The following is a 25,117-nucleotide window of genomic DNA, read 5'->3' as shown; positions in this document are numbered from 1 at the left end:
TCAAATTGTTCCCAGCAATAACACAGGGAGACGAAACACAGGGAAAGAAAGCCACTTGCAAGACAGATAAAGACTCTAATAAGCCTAAAGAGACTAAGAGGTCCAGGATAGAAGAAGATGACTCAGACAACAAAGAATTTCGTAATTAGTTGTTACATGATCACCCGCCACCTTATGCAGTGGACGACAATGCCCCAAGCAGTAGTGCGGGTCCTGGGAACCAGACGCAGGAGAAGGGAGTTACTGATACAGTAGAGACTAGTGATACAAGTTTGATGCAGAATGGTGTCAGTGTACCCACTGCGCCAGACATGCAGATACAGTTGCAACCTCCACCGCAGACACAGAGAATCTATCCAGACGTCCCAGTACTAGAGACTACTACGAATCTGATAGTGCCGCCTGACCCAATATATACAAAATCGAGGTTAGTGCAGATTGAGCCAACTCTGCAACTGCTGCCCCAGCCGCGGGGTTTGGGACCAGGTCAGACAGCTGCCAAATCATTACCAATTACTGTCGGTCCACCAGTACCACTGTATGCGCAAGATAAGTCAGGCACATGCAATCAGGGAGTGAGGACACCAGAAATGACAAGAGGAGGGTTCACAAGAACCCCCCATCCCATTCTATCAAGAGAACAAGCAGCAGAAAGACTCAGATCTTTGTTAGACCTCAGAGCTCTGTTAGAGCTTCACCGGACACTGAGACAGTAAAGATGTTACCTATGAGAGAAACAGCTGGAGGGGTTCTAGTCCATGTACCTTGGACTAGAGGAGACATTTTATCATTCACAAACGATTACCCCAGGTTGAGGGAGAAACCGATAGAGTGGTATCAGCAGACAGACAGGTTTGTGAAACTTGAAAAGTGTATCTGGGAAGACTTGAATACCTTGTTTGAGATTATTGTTCCGCCCGACTTATGGCTTGAGTGCAAGAGAGGTGTGGATTGGCCGACGCAAGAACCGGCAAGGGATAAGGTGACCGGAGCACCATCTGAGGAGGTGATGAAGTACTATCATAAAGTGATTGAGTTTTTGAAGCAGAAAGTGTCGCCGAAAGTGACTGATTGGCAGAAAATCGACCGGACCTCACAGGAGGTTAAAGAGACAATCCATGCTTATAATGAGAGGTTGTTGAAAGCATTCAAACATTATAGTGGTACTGAGACTATAGAGCCGAAAGACATGAACCATCTTGTGTTTAGATTCGCTGAAGGGATGAGACCAGAGGTTGGCCAGATGATTAAGAATCATCTGATTTGTTGGCAAGCGAAGCTGATTGATGAGGTGTTGCAGTATGCAAAATACTGTAGTGACGAGATTGAGCTAAAGCAGAGAAAGCTGAAGGGGAAAGTGATGGTGATGCAGATAAGGGCAGCGCAGGCAGGTATGCAAGGGAATGGAATCCAGCAGAGGGTACAGTAACAACCGCAAGGGAATGGCGTGTTTCAGGTGCAACCGAGAGGCCGAGGTCGAGGTTTTGTGAATCGCGGTCCAGACTTGAACACTGTTGTGGTTCAAAATGATGCGCAGGGGATGAAAAAGATGTCACCATGCCACGCGTGCGGGGGCGTGGGGCATTGGAAGCGGGAATGCCCGCATGCGGTGCATGATGGTGTCGTTCAACAAAGCACTGATGTCGGTACATTTCAAAATATGAGAGGTCCAAAAATGAGAGGTCAAAATCAAAACTTCCAGAATAACATGGTTCAGATGCAGGGGTTACAGCCCATGCAGCAAATGCAAATGTCGCGTGTTCAACCAGCACAAATGCAGCAAGTGCAACAGCAGATTCCCATGGTACCTAGACAGCAAATGCAATTACCATTAGCTCCAATGGGACAGCAACAGGTGATGCTTCCTCAGCAGGTCACAGGCCAAATGATGAGTCAAAAAAATACAGTGCAGCAGTTCCCATTGCGTGGTGAAGATGGAATGAATGATGAATTGTCGGATGACAGTTCAGACAGTGAAGAGTGTAGGCTTGCAGCGTCCCTAGAAGTAGATCAGAGGGGACCCTATGTAGAGGGAAAGGTGATGGGTCACAAGGTATCATTCTTGGTTGACACGGGAGCTACACAGTCAGAAGTGCAGAAGTTCTGAAATTGCCACCATCAGGACGTACCATAAGAGTGGTAGGAGTAGCAAATCAGTATTTGACAAACCCGATTACCGATCCGGTTCAAGTTGAGACTGGAAACTTTTAGGGACTGCATAAGTTTGTAGTCTGCGATTCGAGTCCTGTATCCCTACTGGGAAGAGACTTACTGTGCAAGACGAAATGTTCGATTACCTGTTCTAATGATGGAATTGAGGTGCAGACAAACAGTGATGATGAGGGGGATGAGGGGCAATTTACAGAATCAGAAACAGAGACTGCAAATGAAGATTACCCTTTGATAACCTTATTCCCGATGCTTACAGTGACTGACTTGCCAGTTGAATTGCAAGGAACGGTGACAGAGAAAGTGTGGGACTTAACAGGAAAGGAAGTGGGACTGATAAAAGGAGCTGAACCAGTTAAGGTACAGGTGAAGCCGAATGCAGTGTTTCCTCAGGTGCTGCAGTATCACATGGCACAAGAAGTCCTTATACAGGTGTCGCAGATAATTGCAGACTTTGTAAAGCAAGGAGTCCTGAAGGAAGTATTGAGCAGTCCATGTAATTCACCAATAATGGGGTTGAAAAAGCCTTGTGGGAAGGTTCGAATCGTGCAGGATTTGGGAAAAATAAACAAGATTGTGGTAAAATGTTGCCCCATAGTGCCAAATCCAGCAGTGATTATGTTTCAGGTTCCGTGTGATGCAGAGTGGTTCACCGTTGTTGACTTGTCACAAGCACTCTTTTCGGTGCCTCTTCATGAGGACAGCCAATTTTTATTCAGTTTTAAATTCCTGGACAAGGTGTATAGTTGGTACAGAATTCCGCAAAGGTTTTCTGAGTCACCATCTATCTTCAATCAGATATTGAAGAAGGACTTAGAGTCCTTAGCACTGCCTTTCAGTTCGACTCTGGTGCAGTAAATTGACAATTTGCTGATTGCGTCCAGAACGAAAGATGACTGCAGGTATGACACAATTGCCTTACTGAACCATTTGGGAAATAACGGACATAAAGTGTCCCCAAAGAAGCTGCAGTATTGTCAGAAAGAGGTGAAATACTTATGGCACTTGATTGAGAAAGGGTCCAGGAGAATATCAAAGGAAAGGGTGACAGCCATACTACAGATGAACCCCCCGACAACAAAGAGAGATGTCAGAATGTTTTTGGGAATGGTGGGCTACTGTCGCCAGTGGATTCCCAACTTTTCGATTATCTCTAAACCATTGATAAAGCGGACAGGCAAGGAAACTAAGGATGAACCGTATACTATAACTCTGTCCGAGGAAGAAATTGAGTCATTCATGGAATTGAGAGTGTATGTGCAGGGCACCAGCTTTAGGAATGCCTGATTACACAAAGCCTTTTCTGCTGTTTTGTCATGAACGGGATGCTTGTTCTTTGTCTGTCTTAACACAGGTCCATGGAGGTGCAAACCGCCCGTAGCATATTTTTTCAGCTACCTTGGACCCAGTTGTAGCAGCCTTACCGGGTTGTTTGCGCGCAGTTGAAGCAGTTGGTCAGAGCCTCACACAGTGTGAAGGCATAGTGATGGGACATTCCTTTACAATAATGGTTCCACATTCAGTTGAAATTCTGTTGACTCGAACTAAGACTCAGCACATGACAAATGCCCGGCTTACCCGATATGAGACAATTATTTTGGGGTCACCTAATGTCTCATTAAAGCGATGTACTGTATTAAAGCCGGCAACTCTACTTCCAGTTGAAAACACTGAGATTAATAACACAATGAGGAAGTGGAGCATGACTATGTACCAAACCCAGTCTTGACATCAAAGATACGCAGTTAAAGGAAAATGACTGCATTATGTTCGTTGATGGATCATTTTTGAGAGACTCAGTCGGAATACTAAGAGCTGGTTATGCTGTGTTTACAATCACCGGTATTATAGAAGCTTCCTGGCTCGAGAGATTGTATTCCGCACAAGTGGCTGAGTTTATTGCCCTTACTAAGGCATGCCACGCAGCTGAAAATTTAAAAGTCACTATCTATACTGACAGCAGATACGGATTTGGCATTGTACATGATTTTGGCCAATTGTGGTCACAGAGGGGTTTCATGACCTCTTCTGGTTCTCCAGTGAAAAATGGCAAAGAGATTAAGGATTTGTTACATGCGATTCAGTTACCTCTTGAAATTGCCGTGGTGAAATGCAATGCTCACGTTAAGTCACAAGACTTTGTGTCGATGGGAAACGGCTATGCAGATCAAGTCGCAAGGTTTTGCGCACTGAACTGTATATCGTTCAAGGAACAGTGGGAATTGTTACTGCAAACTGAAAATGAGACATGCCTGAACTTTGCATTAAGAGTCATTGACACATTAGATGAGCTAAAATCACTGCAGGGTCGTGCTAGCAGGGAAGAGAAACTCTCCTGGCAGCGAATGCAATGCGAACAAAGAGCTGATGACTTGTGGGTCTCAGAGGAGGGGAAACTAGTTTTGCCAAATAGTCTTTTATCACAGTTTGAAAGGCTCTATCATGGACAGGCACATCTTGGGAGAGACACAATGATCAGATTGTTCGAAATTGATTGGTTCACTTCAAAATTCAGACAAGCCGCAGAGGTTACCTGTCACAGGTGCATCATCTGTCAACAGATGAATGCAAGAAAGGGAACTGTGGTCACTTTGAGCCACATAGGGAGAGCTGGAGGTCCGTTCAGCAAGATGCAAATTGATTTTATTGAAATGCCTGTATGTGGAGGATTGAAGTACGTGTTGGTGATTGTGTGTGTTTTCAGCCATTGGATTGAAGCTTACCCTACACGTAGGAATGATAGTGTCACAGTTGCGAAGATGTTACTTAGAGAGCTAATACCCAGGTTCGGGTTTCCAGTCTCTTTAGAATCGGATAGGGGCAAACACTTCGACAATGAGGTGATGAAACTCTTGTGTGCTGCATTAGACATTACACAAAAGCTGCATTGTAGCTACTGCCCAGAAGCATCAGGACTAGTGGAACAGATGAATGGTACCTTGAAGTCGAGAATGGCAAAAATGTGTGCAGCTACCAATGCATTGCCTTTAGTGCTAATGTCAATGAGAAACACACCCGATAAGAAGACAGGACTATCACCCCATGAAATCTTGATGGGGACAGCTAAGAGGTTGCCCGCAGTACCTGCAAATGCAATTGTGAATATCACGGATGATATGGTGTTGGACTACTGCAAAGGTTTGGCTGATGTGGTCCGCTCTTTTTCCCACCAGGTGGAGGCCAACACATTGCCACCGATCAGTGATCCAGGTCACAACCTGCAAACCGGTGACTGGGTGGTTGTCAAGAAGCACGTGAGGAAATCGTGTTTGGAGCCGCGCTGGAAGGGGCCATATCAAGTAATACTGACAACAACTACTGCTGTGAAATGTGCAGGCGTTCCAAACTGGATACATGCCAGTCATACAAAGAAGGTGACATGTCCGACTGATGAGGAACTTGAGGTTTCCGACTCAGCAATTCCAAAGAAGGACGTCTCAGGGCCAGAGAACGGCCAAAGGGGAGCTGAGACTGCAGGAGAGCCCACTGAGGACGGCCTAGTCCCTCAAACAGTAAACGAGTTCGAGAGAGGTGGCAGTGAGCCTATCTCAGTAGAGGCAGCAGGAGAACTCAGTCAAGGAGAGGTTCACCCAGAAGTAGACGGATACGGGTTAGAGCTTGAACCCGTTACAGATCCAAAGGAAGAAGGGGAAATAACAGAAGAAAGTCAAAGCACACCGGCATCTCCTGAGCCAGTTGCAGGTCCTTCAAGAGAAAACACCATAGCACAAGAGGAGGGTGCTGTTCAGCGTCCTGAAAGGTCGAGCAGGAAGAAAACGCATAAAGGTGATAATTGGCCAAAGAAACAAGCTGCAAGGGAAAAGATCGTCCCAGGTCAGACAACAGAGGCAGACATTGATACAACCAGAAAGGAGGATCTAAGTGAAGGAGAGCTGCAGAGTGAACGCAGGTTGAAAAGGAAAAGGGTTGCAAATAGAAGGTACGCGGGTCCTGAATGGGCGTATGCAACAACATCTGAGTGGCAACACAAATTCTTAGTGTTTTGTTTTGATCGAGAAGTACCAGGCCAATATTACGGTACCTGAAATTAGTCAGAGAAAGAGACTGTGTTAAAATTGAAATTGAAAGCTGAAAGCTGGGAAGAGAGACCTATAAATTACAGGATGTGACACTGATAACCTGAATTGACTCAGAAAACCGAATATGACAAGCTGCTAACCTGATTTGACAAAAGGGTGCTGGGGTGAGCGAAACGCTGTAAATACATGCAGAAAAGAAAAAGAGACTTAAAAAGAAGAGCTTTTAATCGTCCTTAAGTTGACTTTTTGTAGCTGAGTTATTCTGCTATCTGATTCTTTACAGACCATGGCTTCCAATAGAGGTAATAACAAGAAGGGTAAAGTGTGTGGTTGGTTAAATGTTATATTAGGTAATGTGTGTGCAATAATAATTGTGGGTGTGATTGTGGGAATGCCGTGGTTGGATAAGAAAGCGACTAACAATGCTTCAAAACCTGAAACTGCGAAACTAACTCCAGGGGAAAAGTTGGAGCAAGATACACAACACTTGCATGAGGGAACTAATTCAAAGGGGGAACTCTCCACTAATGTCTTCTATCGCCTACGGAATGAGTATGTTGATACAATGGATGCGAGAAACTGTTATGTGTGCACAAAGATTCCTTCATCAGTACAAGAAGGGGTTACTTATCATAGCTTGCCATTAACATATGGGATAAGCTGTAGTCTGCTACTAACAAGATTCTATGACCAGGAACGTGCAATATTTTTATTCAAATTTAGATGTAGCGTTTTCTTTTGTACCTGTGATTGAGTTTCTGAACAAGTTAGCTAAAGAGTATAGCATAAAATTAGTTAGAGGTTTCTTTGAACCGACATTGACATTTGGGACAGCTTATGCACACCGCAACAATCTAACCTGCTTATTAACACCTGTGAAGAAAAGCTTTTTAGATCACACTGATGATAGACGCAAAGCACTGAAGGAAAGATTAGAAAAGGGGCTAGAGAAACACACATATGGAAATGATAATGCTTACACCGCAATAAAGACGCAAGGCAAATTAGCTATAGATGCATTACATGTAGGAAGGCTTTGTATATATAGGCCAAAATCTGATCATGACACTTTATTTGTGGGAAAGAGTGAAGGCAGGCATGTTTTTTTGTTTCAGAGTAAATGGACATTCATGTTAAATGGACAGGATCCAGCGATCCCTGGGATCTGTTATATCTGTGGACTTAATGCTTATTACCGTCTCCCTAAGGGATGGTATGGGACATGTTATTTGGGAATAGTTTTCCCAAAGATTTACCAGATTGATGACTTAAAGCAAATACCTAAAATGTCTGAATTACAACATGCTAGACAAAAACGAGAGACAGCGGCTGCTGTCGTTGGTGACATATTTGGAGCCATCATTCCTTCAGTAGGGGTTATCTTAAACTCCATAAAAATTCGAAAGTTGTCTACTATTGTGGATAACATGCTGACAAACTTCACAGGGGCTATATTCCTGATGGATACTGAACTTGCTGCGGAAACAGCTATGACTCTTCAAAATCGGCTTGCTTTAGACATTCTTTTAGCAAAGAGTGGCGGAGTCTGTAAGATGGTCATCGAGCGTCATTGCTGCTCATTTATCCCGGATAATAGTTTTAAGATTAGAGGTATGCTTACTAACCTAACAAAAGATAGTGCAGATTTGAAGGAACCTTGAGTTTCGGAGAAAGTTGGAAAAAGGAATTGCCAGAGTAGGGAGCTGGTTTAGTTATATTTGGAACGGGGTGCTTGCAAAAATATTAGGGGGCCTATTAATTGTTCTGATCTGTTTATTCAGTTTATGGGGAGCATGCAAAATTAATGAAAGAATTAGAAGAAATTGGACAAAAAGAAGCAAGAGGAATGAAGAACATGAAAGGGAGAAAATGTTTAATGAAATTTGGGAGAGCTCACACAAAGAACAAGATGTTGAAATGTGCATTATTCGTAAAGTGAAAAATTAAAAGTGAAAGGTTGAAAGGGAAAGGTTTGTGTGATGACGAGCGTCATCAGAGGAGGGACTGAGAGAGCGTAGTTTATATAATCTATATTAACATGAAATGTTTATTAATTAATGTGTGATAATGCCGCATAGAAATTGTATTAATCCATTTTGCTTAAACGTGCACTTGAAATGTGACCACGGGGAGTGGCCGCCAATATATACGTGGATTAATGAAAATGACTAATGTAGATAAAATATGATATTAAAGTATGATTTATACTAATTATTAATGATTACGTTATTGAAATTGTACTAATGAATTTTGTAGGCCTTAAGTTAGCATGAGCCGAAGTTTAGCTGCCTGGCTCTCATATTAAATGTGCTTTTCTAAACGTGCAGTGTGCTGACTCGCAAAAGGACATGACCTCTTGTTTTTCCCCATTTAGAAGCTGAATGTAACCATAGTAGATCCGTTCTCATGAAATTCACATTGCTTGTAGAAAATGTTAGTCAAAATGCAACAGTGTAGATTAGTATAATGTACAAGGTCGTTCAAACAGGTGAAGACAACAGGCAATGGAGCTACTGACCAAAAGATGTGCAAAGAATTACAGAAGGATGAAATCATACCGGACGTGCTACCTCTGAAGACATCAATCATATGGACCAATAAAATGTCTGTAAAATAATATGGGGTGAACGATTAATGACATAATCTGTTTTCTAATAGGGTAAAGATAGTGGGGTATAACTGTAAACCAATGAAATTTTAGGGGAATGTACAACGAAAAAGGGATAAAAACCCATGACACAGAGAACCATTAGAATTGAGTTAGGGAATGCTATTGATTTTATCCAGAAACTTTGTCACTCTGTTTGGTGACCTATTGGTTTACTAAAACCATCCTCTTCCTTAGATTGCCCATTTACACTTTGCCTCCTTATGAGGGAAGTGGCCCTTTTGCCCCAGAGCTGAGTTCTGACTGATGGTGAATCAACTGATGTCCTGAAGACGAAGACTGAACCTGAGTGCTGACCTAAACCTTGGAGGGTAACTATGACAATGCAATTGTGATTTGTCTGTTTGCTTTTCCTTTCTAGGTACCAACTGCTTACTTTTGACAGAGACCGTAGCTAGATGTTTTCCAAATTGGTGTTCTAAATTGTTTTGCATGAAGCCCAACATGCCAATGCTAATCAGTGGTTAGGACAGGTGCTCACTAAAACTGACGCAAATAGACAAACGACTGAATCTATGTTTTGTGAACTGACGCGTTGATGACACTCTGCTAAAGTTGATCTATGTTCACGCTGTATTATGTTCTGATGTTCGCGATTCTTGCCTTAATGAAATCTTAGAGTTGCCATATCGTGACTATGCTGTTTTGTTTCTTGGTTATGAGATTAACACATCTACTTTTAGAATTGTAACTAATAGGGAATAAAACTCATAAAATTCTACTAAACTAGTGTGGATATTCATGAGTGCAAGGTCATGGTGGTGTCTCAAGTTGATTAATGTATTTGACTAGAGTAAAATGCATTGTTGTAATAAATATTGATAACATTATTGACATACTGATTGACATCTTGATTAGCTATCTCGTTCTAAGGTGTCTCTCAACTGGGTCAAAAGATTAATTGGCCTAAAACGAGTCCTAATGTGTAATAAGTTATTATAAAGGGACACCTTTCCAAAGTAAAATATAACAAATAAATATGGTTATCAACATGGATGAGAACTTGAGCCACTGGACACAGTTCTGAGTGTGTTGTGGAGTCCCATTACCTAGGCAACGTTATGGCAACAGAACTAGTTATCTATGGTGGCATCATTTCATTCAACACCAAAGCAGCGCTATGAGGCAAAAGCACATCTGCCCACCCCAGCACCCTGCCAGAGTGTAAAACGGGTCTTGAGGTCCCAGACTAAGGATTGTGTATTTCAAAGAGAAAGAACCTGCAAAGGTAACATTATCAAACTGAAATTTAGTTGCATATGTTACATAAAATACATACAGCTGAAATAAAATGGTACTGTAAGTTGCTAAACAGTTTTTATAATTTACCTTGCATTTTCATACTGTTTCACAGTTATCAATGTATCCTCAATTGTCTTGTTTACCAAGGTGTTTACATTAGAGATGAAAAAGTTTATAGCTGCAAGAAGAGTATCTCCATTTTTGGCTAGAAGTTTCTGGGTTTCTGCGTTGTATCCAAATTCTTCCTAAAAACCAAAAATGAAAAAAATAAGCCTTGTAATAAGCAACTATGAAAAGACTAAATTAAAAGAGAGATGAAGTGTGTTTGACTAGCCTCTACGGCTTCCTGGCGCAAAGCAATTAATTTAGGAGTGAAACCAACTGGGGCACTGAAAGCCCATGGCACAAATAATATTCGAGCCTGGTCCTGGCCAGGTTTTGTACCTAATTAATCTGCGCAGAAAAATGGAGTATAAAGGACACAAACAGCTTGTTTGCCAATTTCTTTTTTTCATCAAATTGAGGCTCCATTCTACCACTAACTTATAGATGGTAGTAAAAGTAAGAGTTTACATCCAACCAAAAGAATGGTGCTGGAGTAAACGCCTTCACGGAAATACCTTCTGTCCATGTTAACACAAGCGCTGATCTATAAACTAGGCCCCAAGTATCAACCAGTTAATTTGGTGGTAAATGGACAGCTTCATTTATATTGCCTAATCCACATCAGTTCTCACAACAGGCCTGGGCATTATGCATTATTTTAAAAAAAGCAGAAAGTGTGGTGCTCGGGGAAGTAAGGCATGGCGATGAGGGTGTGGGAGTCATAGTTTGGTGGCCAAAGTAGAGGGGTTGCAAGTAAGAAGGCAAGGGCTGGTGGCTAGTGGACAAGGAAAAATGACTGAATAACTTCCTAAGGTATTTGAATGGAGCATTCCTCAGGCAAGAATCACTAGTTGTGAGGATCAGTGAGTGCGTCATCTTGACACATTATAGGAGCGTGTTCATATCAAGCAGCGACCATGGCAGTGGCTTACAACTCAAGTGATTATTTTGTTAGATAGGTGTACTTAAAATATTCAAACAGCTTGTAGTAAATGTAGTAAGAGGAGTCGTCCAGGCAGAGGGATGGGTGTTTGTCAAATCGCACTTAATATACTGCCAGCATAATCTGAAAGGTATTCATACGAGAGCAACGGAAATGGATGGAGAGAGTTCCTATAGGAATGTCATGCTATGTAATCTAAGTAAGTGATTCACATTTGTGTTCGCGTTGAAGAGCTATCACAAAATTGTCAGGGTGTTCCAGGCTTCTGAACACAGCAGTATTCTTAGTGGAACCAATAATGTATCTTGTCTGGTGGATCATGGCATTATCACCCTTTTAATGGCGATGGTTTCTTACCGAGTCTAGGCAGCGGAGTGGGTGAACCAGTTGTCAAATCGAGAGCACCCACCCGATAAAAAGGACTCTCATCCTAGATGCTTTTGATCTCATAAAGCACTAGCTGACCTGAATGCACCTCTTGGAAGCATTGCTGCCTAGCTCACTGAGATGCTTAAATCTTTCACATTACTCATCGTTGTGGGATAGGTAAATAGGGCACTAGTGGCGTTCAGAGCCTGGAGATGATCACCATGGGTGCTGGGAGGATAGACTAGGTTAAAAGGAAATTAGGTGAAAACAGAAGGTACTGAGGTGCTGACAACTCCATTCAGGTACCGACCTCCATGTTTTTGAGCTCTATACCAGTGCTCCTTTCCCTATTACATAGCACAGAGTGGCTTCCTAATCACATCAGACAACAAAGGTTCCTGAGCTCTACTTTTCCTGATGCCACATGTGACAAACACCTGGATTAGAGGGCAAGGTGAAGGGGAGACAGACAGTGGAAGAGGATGACAGGGGCCACAATCCTTAGGAGCAGATGTGAGGTCAGCAATGAGGCAGAAGGTGGAGCAATAGAAAAGCAAGAACCTTCAACATTCTTGGTCCCAGGCCGGGCATGCTACGAACATCACTCCCATCAGCGCACTGCATAGTTCTCGAAAGAGAAGAAAGATTAAGTAGGAAATGCTCATTGGCAGGCTGGCTGTGTTAAGCAATGGAGAGATGTTCCAAAATGGCAAAGCATCATTTGCATAAATAGCATCATGGGCCTGCACTGCGCTGAAAAGACGATCTCACTGACCAGAACACAAAAAAAAAAATAAAGTCTGCTAAAAAAGAGAAAAGCAACATGCAGGAAGACTGGAAGAGCGTAAACTACTTCAATTTGAACTATATCACTAAATTCCTATTCTTGTGATAACACACCATGATGACAGAAAGCGATACAGAAAGCATTTCTAGGCTTTAATATGACTTGAAGAAAGCCATTAAGTTACTTTTGTGAATATATTTTCTAATTTTATATTCGCAAATGCACTTTTGCTTCTCTACCTTGTATGCCTGTGGAGAATGATAGTTATAGGCACCAAGTCCTTCTGATGAAAGAATATTTATGCTGTAGGAACATCAAAGCTCTCAGTTTCTTTTTTTTAAGCATCAATTTGCACAAAACAGGGTCAGTATGCCATGCTTACACCAATTTAAACAAATGTATGCTCCACAGCAGTGGATTAACTCTTTGCAGAGACAAGAAAAAGTGAAAAATGTAACTTGTAGCCCCCTTATCCACATTCTTATAATGCTAATGTAATAATTTGCACCCAATGCCTACTGCATCTTTGATTTGTGTACTCTTTTTTACAAAAGTTGTATACTTCTAAGAAACAAATTTTCTATGACACTGACTTACCTCAAGAGGGGTATCACATTCCGTCAGTAACAGCATGCATGTTTTTTAGGTTGGGCATAGACTGCGCTTACACTGTCACTTTGAGATATGTTGTATATACTTTATGGGGTTACAGTCCGCCCATTGCTTTTCAATTGTTTCATTCAGTGACTTTTAAAAATGCTTGCTTCCAAGTGCTTAATCATGTCAACTTGTCCCACCTTTTCATCAGTTGTTCACTCCCATGGAGCAGTGCCCTAGTACTTGTAGTCTTCCACTTGTCTCATTAAGCAACTGTAAAAAGGACTACTGACTACTTTTTTTTGTTTGTTGGAGAGCCCTCCTCAGCAACACTCATGTTTTAATTTGCTACAGCGCCCTTGTAAACAGGGCTGTAAATCAGCCATGTTCATGTCTTAGCGTCCGCTCAACACCCCGTTATTCTGGGCAAATCACCTAAATTCCTCATGCCTTAAAAATATAATATAATTGTTATTTACGAACAGACATGTAACTGGATGCACTAAAGTGCTAATCATACATTATTAATGTAGCAATGGAGTGTGTCAAGCGCTGCTCATCATCATCACTGTGCACAACACACCCTCCCTCCACTGTGTTAATGTGGAGGGAAGGAAGACGTTCAAACATACGTGGCTCTGGTTCCTTTTTTTGGACTCCTCTGCAGAATCACCATGTTCCCAAAAGCGCCTCTGCTGTGACCATGCTGTCTGTGTATGTGTGTGACATTTTATTACACCGAAAGCCTCCCAGCTCTCGTCAGCAGTAATTGGTCACCTCCTGCAGGGTGGTCGCAGGACTCCTGACAGCCCAGCATCCACAGGCTGTGCACACTGCACCATCTCAGAGATGTCCAGAAGGTGGCTCTTGTTACAGTGTGCCCCCAAAGGCACTCAATGCCGCTGCAGCTGCTATGGAAGGATGGCCTCTTAGGTGGGACCTGCACACCATACGTAGCGCCGTCTTTTATTTAATCCAGGGCTAGAAAGTGCCTGGGTCCTGCTGGGGTAATGAGCATCTAAGGGTTTCATGCATAGCTTCGGCTAGGTGCGTTACAGCCCTTGCTTTATAATGCTTCTTTAAACCAGCCTCTTAAACACTGATTGCACTGCGCTGTTACACCACACCATAATCATCTCATTAGTTGTTTTTTACTTCACTGTCACACAGACCTTGTGTGATCTTTAACTTTTTGCAGGGTTTTTACAACCACACCTAGCTTTCCGTTCTGTTTTCTGCAGCACTGAAACATTTGCACTCAACTGGTGTTGACTTCACATGTCAAGTATTTTTTTTTTTGCCTTGCATCCCCAGCTCCTAGCAGGGGTTGCAAAATTGCACAACAAAGTGGCTATCGGTAACAGAACTCGGCAGTGAGTTCAGGCCTGAGTAGACAGTTGTTAAAACTGATCTGGCGCTCAAAAGGTAATCTGATGTCAAGGCTCCTTGCTCTGCTTCCGAATTTGTGTTACATCCTTTGAGAGCACTCCTGGTTTCAACAACTGCATGCTTAAAAGGGTATAGTGTGTTGAAATTATGCAGGATTCTTAATCCTACTGAGGTTCAGTGCGTAGGTGTGAGCTAGGATTTGGAGAACCCATTAGTTGACACTGTGTAGCAGAATATGCAGGAAAATAAAGCGTCCCCCAGCAGCTTAACGTATATGTAAAACCTGTAAACCCTGTGGCCAAGGTCAGAACCTGGCAGTTGTAAACAGGGCTGTAAATGATGTTATCACAATTGCTGATGTGATCTGGCTTCATTTCCACGGGCAAGGACCTAGCCACATCCGGGGCTGCCTGGCTGCCATCCCTATTCGCAATGCATAGGCTCATCGAGGGGCAAGTCTTTATTAAAGACATAAAACCAGGCCTGAAGAACCTCAATATACTGTTCATATTGCTAGAGATAGGTGATTGTCCGTTGGGCACTACCAGTGCGGGCTGTTTGATTTGCCAGCTTGTGCGAGCCAATCATTTTCAGTCTTTGCCTGACCCATGCTTAAAACAGCAAATACAAATAGAAAGTACTTTTTAAAGTGTTCTGGAGCTACATTAACGACTCCTGACTAATAATTAAAGGCAGAAAATCATGCCACAAATTAATCTGTGCACATTTCTTTAAAGTCTTATTTACCATCATGTCCGTGCCTTTGAAGGCTCTTAAAACAACAACAAATGGCTTGTATTTTTTTCTTGAAAAGGTGGCAACCCTGTATACAACCCTATCTCCTCATCCTTAGGGACAGCGGACAGAGAAACACAGAGGACAGATGTATTGATAAAATCTTTAAATTACAGATCATTACCAAGTTACACACATAGTAAAGCAAAAAACAAAAAGTACATCCCTATGTTTGTAGGAATTAGGAATTGCTTATTCTGGTGGTTTGTGGCTGATTTACTCTACAATGCTGGATTATGTAGGTAAAGTATGGAGTTCTGCTAAGCTAATCAGAAAGTTCTCTAATTCTGGCCGCTGCAGTAACAGGAGGTATGTCAAATTCATTTCACTTATCTGCACAACACTGTTCATTTATGATTTAATCACTCTGCAACTTAGTCAACAGAGCTGTTTTTTTTTAGTTTTTTTAAATGAAGCCTTACTTATTTAAACAAGGCAGGGCCGATAACTTGGTTACAAATGTTTTCTATGCTTTTGATTATGAAGCATAATGTATTTAACCCATAGGGAAAACGTCACTAGCAACGCGGTCAATGCACCGCTATGCATTGACCACACTGCCATCAACACGCATATGTGTTCACTATGCATGCAGTTAGCAGAGAGAACAGTCCGGGCGGAACAAGGAGTAGTAGCGACCAGAGGAGAGAGAGTTAAGTGGGGCCGAGTTGGGGGGGATAGTTTTTAGAACAGGGTCAGAGGGTCGGGGTAGTTTTTAAGACAGGGTGGGGAAGGTTTTAGGGTTCGGGGTAGTTTTTAGGGCAGGGTAGCTTTTACAGTTTAGGGCGGCGCGGGGTCTGGATAATTTGTAGGACAGTACGGGGTAGGTTTTAGGACAGGGCAGCTTTTAGGGTTTAGGGCGGGGTAGTTTTTAGGGCACGACAGGGTAGGTTTTAGGGTTTAGGGCAAGGGAGGTAGTTTTTAGGACAGGGCGGGGTAGGTTTTAGGGTACGGGGGAAGTGGGGGTTCAGGGTAGTTTTTAGGACTGGGTGGGTTAGTTTTTAGGACAGGGTAAGTGTTAAGGTTTATGACAAGGGGTTGGGTTCGTTTTCAGGGCAGGGCAGGTTTCAGGGTAGGGTAGCTTTTAGGGTGGGGCGGGTAATTGGGGTAGTTTTTAGAACAGGGCAGGGTAGGGTTTAGGGCAGAGGATCGGGGTAGTTTTTAGGACAGGGTAGGTTTAGGGTGGGGTCGTTTTTTTTTTTTTTTTTTTTTTTTATAAAGAGTTTTTTATTTATTTTAGAAACTAACAAATATTCGCAAAAACACAATGAAAATGTATTTTAACAGTGAATGCAAACACAAATACCAATACCCTAACACCTTCTGAGATATATTGTCTGTCATTTCCCTCTTGTTCGTCCCTGTCTCCGGCCCCGGTATACTCTATGAAGACTGATACTGCAATTAGATTTTGAGTTTGAGTTTGGTCCCACCTCTACAGCCCTGGATTGGTAATTCCCCTGTTCATGGTTTTAAAGGGAACCGGCTCACTCGTCTCGTGTGGTGTGAGGGTGTCCCTTAACTGTAGCAGTGCTGGGGTTGTAGGTAGTAGTGCCCCTCGCCCCTTGGGTGATTTAGGTTTCAGGGAGTTGTTTGGGGAGTTCTGTTGTCCTAGGTTAGTCAAGTGGTTAGTAGATTCACCCATGGTCCAGGGTGGGGTAGGTTTTAAGGACAGGGCAGGGTAGCTTTTAGGGTTTAGGGCAGGGAGGGGTAGTTTTAAGACAGGGCTGGGTAGGTTTTAGGATGGAGTAGTTTTTAGGACAGGGTGGGGTAGGTTTTAGGACAGGGTAGGGTTTAGTGGCGGGGTCGGGGTAGTTTTTAGGACAGGGTGGGGAAGGTTTTAGGGTTCCGGGTAGTTTTTAGGACAGGGTGGCTTTTACGGTTTAGGGCGGCACGGGGGTCTAGATAATTTGTAGGACATGACGGGGTAGGTTTAAGGACAGGGCAGCTTTTATGGTTTAGGGCGGGGTAGGTTTTAGGGCACGGCAGGGTAGGTTTTAGGGTTTAAGGCCAGGGAGGTCGTTTTTAGGACAGGGCGGGGTAGGTTTTAGGGTACAGGGTGGGAGTGGGGGGGGGGGTCAGGGTAGTTTTTAGGACTGGGTGGGTTCGTTTTTAGGACAGAGTAACTTAAGGTTTTTGGCAAGGGGTTGGGTTCGTTTTCAGGGCAGGGCAGAGTTGCTTGTGGGGTGGGGGAATTGGGGTAGTTTTTAGAACAGGGCAGGGTAGGGTTTAGGGCAAAGGATCGGGGTAGTTTTTAGGACAGGGTGGGGTAGTTTTTAGGGTTTAGGGCAGGGAGGGGTAATTTTCTGACAGGGCTGGGTAGGTTTTAGGATGGAGTAGTTTTTAGGACATGGTGGGGTAGGTTTTAGGACAGGGTGTGGTAGGTTTTAGGACAGGGTAGGGTTTAGGGGCGGGTCGGGGTAGTTTTTAGGACAGGGCGGGGTAGGTTTTAGGACAGGGCAGGGTAGCTTTTAGGGTTTAGGGTAAAGGCGGGGGGACGGGGTAGTTTTTAGGACAGAGCGGGGTAGGTTTTAGGGTTCAGGGTGGGGCTTGGAGTAGTTTTTAAGGACAGAGTGGGTTAGTTTTTAGGACAGGGTTTTAGGGTTTAGAGATGGGGTTGGGGTAATTTTTAGGACAGGGCAGGGTAGGTTTTAGGGCAAGGTAGCTTTTAGCGCTTACGGTGAGGCAGGAGGCAGGGTAGCTTTTAGGGTAGGGTAGTTTTTAGGGTTTAGAGTGGGGGATCAGGGTAGCTTTTAGGAGAGGATGGGGTAGTTTTTAGGACAGGGTAGGTTTTAGGGCTTATGAGTGGGGCGGGTTAGGTTTTGGGACGGGGCAGGGTAGCTTTTAGAGTTTAGGACGGGGAAGGGGTAGTTTTAGGACAGGGAAGGGTGTCTTTAGGGCGGGGGCTGAGAATAGTTTTCAGGACAGGGTGGGGTAGGTTTTAGGACAGGGTAGATTTTAGGGTTTAGTTCAGGGTTGGTTAGTTTATATGACAGGGTGGAGTAGTTTTTAGGACAGGGTACGTTTTAGGGTTGAGGGCAGGGGTCGAGGTAATTTTAAGGACAGGGAGGGGTAGGTTTTAGGACGGGATATGGTAGCTTTTATGGGTAAGGGTGGGGGGTGGGGTACTTTTTAGGACAGGACGAGGTAGGTTTTATAATTTAGGGCTCAGGGTCGGGTAGTTTTTAGGACAGGACTGGTTAGGTTTTAGGACAGGGCAGAGTAGCTTTTAGGGTTTGGGGGGGTCGGGGTAGTTTTTAGGGCAGGTTAGGTTTTAGGGCAGGTTAGGTTTTAGGGCAGGGGCAGGGTAGTTTTAGGACAGGGTGGGGTAGTTTTTAGGACAGGGTAGGTTTTAGGGTGGGATGTGGGGGTCAGGGTAGTTTTTAGGACCGGGAAGGGTAGCTTTTAAGGTTTAGGGTGGGGTAGTTTTTAGGACTGGGCAGGGTAGGTTTTAAGGTTTAAGGGGGGAGGGTCGGCGTATTTTTTAGGACAGGGCGGGATAGGTTTTAGGGCGGGATAGGTTTTAGGGCGGGATAGGTTTTAGGACAGGGTAGGTTTTAGGGTGGGGGTCGGGTTCGTTTTTAAGACAGGGCGGAGTAGGTTTTAGGACAGGGCAGGGTAGCTTTTAGGGTGAAGGCGGGGATTTGGCGTGGTTTTCAGGACAGGGTGGGGTGAGTTTAAGGGTTCATGGCAGGGGCGAGGGGTCAGGGTAGTTTTTAGGACAGGGTGAGGTAATTTTTAGGAAAGGGTAAATTTTAGGGTATAGGGCGGGAGGATCGGGTTGTTTTTAGGACAGGGCAGGATCGGATTTAGGACCGGGTAGGGTTTAGGGTGGGGTAGTTTTTATGACAGGGTAGGTTTTAGGGCAGTGGGGTTGGGGTTGTTTTAGGACAGGGTAGAGTAGTTTTTAGGACAGGGCAGCGTAGCGTTTAGGGCAGGGGTCGGGTAGTTTTTAGGAAAGGGCGAGGTAGGTTTTAGGTCAGTGCGGGGGTGTCAGGGGTAGTTTTAGGACAGGGAGGGGTAGTTAATAGGATAGGTAGGTTTTACGGTTTAGGCTGGGGAAGGTTTTAGGACAGAGTGGGTTAAGTTTTAGGACAGGCAGGGTAGCTTTTAGGGTTTAGGGCGGGGTGGGGGTCGGCTAGTTTTTAGGACAGGACAGGGTAGGTTTTAGAGCAGGATAAGGCGGAGTGTTAGGGTTCAGGGGTAGTTTTAAGGGCTTGGGCGGGTGGATTGGTGTCAGTTGTAGGGTGCAGGCGGGTAGAATTTACCACGAATGTTCCTTTATAAAACATGCTTTTACAATGAATTTCATTATAAATGCATGCGTGGTAAAGACATGGTCGTTGTAGAGGCCACGTTGTAAAGGCATGTGTGATATACGCATGCGTTGTTCCATCATACATACACCCATGGAAATGTGCTACATAGCTAAACACATATGGTCCAAGGCGAGACCTATTGGCTATGCAAATGATTGTTTCTTGTTATTCATAGTGTTTCTTGGCAGAGCCACTTTGGGTTTTGCTATAGTTCTCCTGTGTCCTAGTAAAAGGCTGCCACACTGTGGTGGTGTTTTATTTGTATTTGTTTTTTTTTTTACTGAAATGTGTACCCCACCTTCCTCAATTCTGACAAGGTAGCGGTTTAATTTTCAGGGCCGGTGTGAATGTGCCAGTCAACCAAGCCCCACATGAGGGAGCTTGCTGGCAGCTGTGCTGAAGGTATGCCATGGCCAAGCCTGTCTATGTCTGTCCAGGATAGGGTTGCATGGCAAGAGGAAAATGCTGGATCTACCTTGCTAAAAACTGCATTAATAAATGGTAAGGTGTTGTGGCCCAAAAATTTGCTCAGAAGCCAATGGCCAACAATATCGAACGTCACTGGAGACGAATACCAAAGCTGCAAAGTCTTGATTCCACCACATGCCTCCTTTATTCACCACAAGACACTTCCTTCCAGTTTATCTGACTGTTTCAGGTTCTTTTTCATCCCTGCTTTTATTCTTTGTCATTATTTTTCTGTCTCTCTTGCTCTTTCTTTTCCACTTTCGTGGTTTCTCTCTCTTGCTCGGAGTCAAAGTCTGATGAGGAGAAATAAGGGATTGCACTAAAATAATCAGTGCTGGTGTGCCGACCCGCAACCAGAGGCTCAAATTAAGCACTACCCCTCTGCCCCCCAAACTTCATCTCTCAGCATCCATGTGCTCACATTTATTTAGAACATTCTAGTCTATTCATAAATTCACTAGTTATATGAAAGGGCCATTCTGATGTTCCCATCCCCTCATTGACTCTTATCCAGAACTTTGTCCTAAATTTCTAACAAATGAGGAGGAAAGAAAAGAGACTGGTACTGCCTCCCTTTTGAAGATGCATTCGCTGCCAGTTCAGCGTAAAGAACTATCTGATCCCCCTCATCACTAGGATTTAGGCTTTATTACAGAGCTTGGTTAAATGACTCAACATAATGTATTCATTGGAAGAAGCCACAGGGCAAGGTATGGGGTTAACCGTTTAAGGAACATCTCACATTTACCATCTTTTTAATTCTGAACGAGGGAGGGATCAACGCACTTCTTACATTAGTTATTATTTGTGGGCTAAGCCCTTTTTAATGTTCTCTAACTAGACCACCCTGGAGGAATTCAACATTCCAAATTCCACATGTGCGATATTATCAGGACACACGATTAATGATTGTCCCTGCTTTGGAGAGATCACCACCCAAATGCACTTCAGATAAGATTTGTAATACGACCTGCGTTATACAAGAAACCAACTGTGCCTAGAAAAAAAACTTAAAGTATCCACCTCTCATCTCTACAGCCCATCCTATGTCAAAGTACCAATTTAACATTGGATAATGATGCGCTATTGTATTTTAAATCTGTCCTTTTACCCGATTGTACTGTACCGAATCGAGAAGTCCACCTGACATCATTTAGTGTTCGACATTATAAACCTCAAAACAAGTGATTCTTTGGATATCACAAACAGAAGCGGATGGTCTTTCAACAACTACAGAACAAACGTGTAAGTAATATTCACGGAAGATGACGTGAAGTGCTATTAAGCATATCTGATATCTTACAAGAAAGTCTCATTTCAAGCGAAATCAAAATGGTTCTAAAACTGCGTTCAACACTCTGCAAAGAGTTCTCAGGAATTACTTCACAATTTAACATCCATTCTGAAACCAATTTGTGCACTTGCTTCTACATTAACACCACACTAAGCTGTGAAAAACCAGCACAGGTTTACACCTGAAAAATGAAAAAAAAATATATGCTACGAAAAACCTCACAGTCATATTCACGTCCGTTCCTTCCACTTCAATCCCAATCAAAAACCTGGGCTAGGCTTTCTTCAACTAAAGTTGAAGTAACGTCGGTTCTCAGCATTGTTAAATATGGTTCCTGATGATCCATTTCCAGTCATGTTTCTTCATTCTAGCATATCCGTTTTTGTCTCCATTCTTTATAATTGAAAAATAGTCTCTCCCTCTGCTTGGGTTTAGCCTTGTCTTCATTGAAGGTCACGGTAACTAGCCCAATACATTTTATCAGTTCTTGGATAACTGACTAAAAGCACTGTGGCAAAGCAACTAGCCCAACAACCAAAATAATTAAATAGTCTCGAACCCTAGTAGCAACTTGATATTCGTCTGAGCAGAGGCATTGAAGCAGCCTCGGATTTTCCCCAGGATGAAACAAGACACTTTGGATCAGGGAGTCTCTGCTGCTCTAATCCTTCTGGATCGGTCGTCGGCATTCAACAGACCATTCTCTCCTACTGACTCAGCAACCTGAATTACAGTTCTCATATGGTTTGTCTCCACCCTTGCATAGAGATGTCAACCAGTTGCCATACCTCTCTATCCGTCAGTGTCCTGCACAGGTTTTCTTTTTCACCAGTGTTAACATTAGACCACTAAGCCAGGTTATCACACCTCACAGGTGCCCTATTCCAATGACACAAAGTGTAGGTCTCGACTATCTAGCCCCTACTTCAACACCCATCTTGACAGAATACCTATGGGAAGTCTAGGCTTAGATGTTGTAAAACATTCTCAAATGAAAACATCAGTTGAACCCTCGGTAATGTTTTTTTTTCTGCAGATACTCTAATTGCAGAGTCCTCAACTTGTATATACCCCCAGGTGCCAACCTGTGGCTAGAGATGTTTCTTAGCAGTAGTCCCGTGCACCAGGAGGTGGTGTCACTGGGCTCTGGGCGAGTTTCGTTCTGTCCTGAAGTGATGCCAGAGCCACATATATGCACCACCTTCATATAATGAATTCAGCTTTTCTTGACTCTGTACACATCATCAGATGTAGCTTATTAACTGATGGGATATGTCAGTGTGCCAATCTATAATCTGGAATCTTTTTATGGAGGGTGAAAGGAATCCATTCAACAAAACAGGAAATGCAATGAGGAATTTATGGTTAGATATAGTATCCACAAGAAAGAGCATTACCAAAGGTAAATAACTGATTCTTCAGATGGATATTGCAGATTCCTCGCTGAGAAACGATACCAAAGCAATACCTTCCAAAGTGGTGGGCCTGGTTCAGACTTAAATGTTTTTCAGGACCTGGCTATTAAGGTAGTAGCGCCTTGTGAATCTATGAATCAACGCCCATATAGTGGTGAAGAAGATTTCCAGAACTGGCACTCTCTGTGCCAATGCAGTGGTAGAAGCCTTCCATCTGGTCAAATGAGCCCTTCTGAGGGCTGCTTCTTAGCCAGTGCACCTTGAGATGGTCCTTTTCTGCACTGCCTTACTTTTTTCCACTCCTGCAAATCCCACAAGGAGCTGATCGTCCAGCCAATAGTCTTTGAACACCAAAAGAGCTTTGAGCTTTGACATCATCGAATCAAAGGGTGGAGTCTCTGTTCCTCTTTTAAGGGGTGACGTGGAGCTAAGAATGCCAGAAGGGTAATGCTCTGACACCTACAGAGGTAATACCTTATGTTGCCTTCAAAGGCATGACCTTTTGCCACCAAGCACAAGCTAAAGTGAGTTAATGGTGATAGTGACAAGGGCGTAAGCAGTACACTGCTGGCTGGATCCCTGACCCAATCCTCAAAATGACTGGAGTGGTTAGTTATGGGGATGGACATGAGTGTGTTCTTTGCTTCAAGGCTCTTCCAAAGCCTTGAACGGTGGGAAACTGCTGCACGTGTGGAATGGTCTAGGAATGGCCCTGCTTTTTTTTAAGCATTCCACAGCAACATCTGTCCCGTCTCTGAAGAGACAGATGCCATCAAACGGCATGACCATTTGTAACGCCTGAATGTCAGTCGGCAGGTGCAGTAAAAGACTGCACACATTAGCAGGAGGATGTCTGGGTTTCCATGGCACCTCCTTCCCTTCTTTCCTGACATCTCCCTCAGGAGTCTATTTACTGCACCACCTCTTTGGAGCACACAGTCAGTTTGCCTCTGCTCTCACATCCATAAGACAGCACGGGCACCGATGCAGAGTGTTTGCATCATTTGTATGGGGTCACATGCCCATGAGGGAACCTCCCTTAAGACAGTGTTTATATTATATGTGCTATGTGAATTAGAGTTGCCTGTTGTGACCCCACTGCACTTTCAGAAGTACGGCCTCTGACTGTTCCTTAGTGCCTAGATGGCTGTGAAGGTGAACACGTCTGATAATAGTATAAAGAATGAATGGAGATTGTCTTGAAGACTAGCGTAAAATACAGTGCCAATCATGAGTGAAAGTATACCTGTACTCATTGTAGAGTTATCGTATCAGAGCACTTCTGCATGGTAAACCTGAGGGGACCTTGTTACTTAAAATGTTAAGAAAAAAATAGGTAAAAATAATAGAGCACAACGATAATTCTTGAATTTCGAGAGGCATTGGTCTGGGCAATGCTACCATAACTCTATGCAATTCCAGTTAAGAATATAAAGAAGCAACTGAAAGTTTTCTTAAGAGATTACAATTATTTATTTAAAATACAAATTTTTTAAGGAGCAAAAAGTCCCAAGGCGTTGGATCTTCAACTAACCGTATAACATTTATGCTGTAAGATGAATTAACTGTTATGCACTATAATGAGATTTAGCAAGCATTTCATATTGTGAAAGCAACAAGCAAACCAGATAACGGGAAACAGCACAATTTGTGTGAAATAAGTGCAGTTTAAGGTTTAGCAAGACAGCTGTACATTGGTCTTGATGCACAACTCGGTTTATAAATAGCTAGCTAGCCTTACCTGGGAGTTGCCAAAGCGTAACATCTAACATTAACTCACAATACAAGCCGTCCCTTTTCCAAATTTTATAAGTACATTAGAGTACCTTGTATCATTCAGTTTCCTGAGTACACTGTGCAAAAAGATTACTTTCTCAGAGTAGTGGCAACTATACACACCACTAAATTCGTTAGTTTAAAAGGATGACACCCCACGTAACCTATTGTGACATTATGCCAACGTTTGCATTTAGGTTCTCAACTGAGATATTCTGATAACAGTAAATGCAATTCAGGCAGGGGCAGCTCCTCTGCTATGGCGGAGGAGCATTGTTCCTGCCCCCGCCTGCAGCAGTAGCTGCAAAACTTTTACAGTTAAAACATAATAAACTATGTTTATTATGTTTTTACTGCAAATGGGGTGGGGGCGGGGCCACAGGCGTGACAGGGACAGAGGTGGAGTGCACAGCACTCCCTCTCAGTGTGCATGTATGTCTGGCCGGCAGTCTCGGGCTGGCCAAACATACATGCGCAGTAGGCCCTGTACAATCCAGATTGGAGAGAGCAGGCAGAGGCTCCTACTCTGCTTCGGAGTGCCCAGCCAGCAGCATGAAAGCAGCGGTAGGTCTGGATGCAGGGCAGGCAGGGAGCCTGAGCTTGTCACTGAAGATGGTGAAACAGTTACGTTTTGTTTTATTCATTTATTTTGGTTGCAAACCCCTCCCCCCACCACCACCCCTTCTCCCTCCAGTGAGCCCCGACTGAATTCAGGCTACTTAAAAAATTACAGTCTTGCTT

General features: G+C 43.5%; 1 protein-coding gene across 6 annotated transcripts in view; it reads right to left on the bottom strand.

Annotated features, from left to right (window-relative positions):
- Nucleotides 1–25,117, bottom strand: part of ARFIP1 (ARF interacting protein 1) — a 359,169-nt gene that overhangs the window by 88,283 nt on the left and 245,769 nt on the right. For all 6 annotated transcript variants that reach the window (XM_069242703.1, XM_069242714.1, XM_069242723.1 and 3 more), the window contains one exon: nt 10,207–10,364. In XM_069242703.1, the coding sequence (XP_069098804.1) occupies nt 10,207–10,364 (158 nt within the window). The remainder of the gene's footprint in view (nt 1–10,206; nt 10,365–25,117) is intronic.

Source organism: Pleurodeles waltl, chromosome 1_2 (assembly GCF_031143425.1).
Source record: "Pleurodeles waltl isolate 20211129_DDA chromosome 1_2, aPleWal1.hap1.20221129, whole genome shotgun sequence".
NCBI lineage: Eukaryota > Metazoa > Chordata > Amphibia > Caudata > Salamandridae > Pleurodeles > Pleurodeles waltl.
The sequence above is the reverse complement of the archived record's forward strand: the minus strand, read 5'-3'. Positions and strand labels throughout refer to the sequence as shown.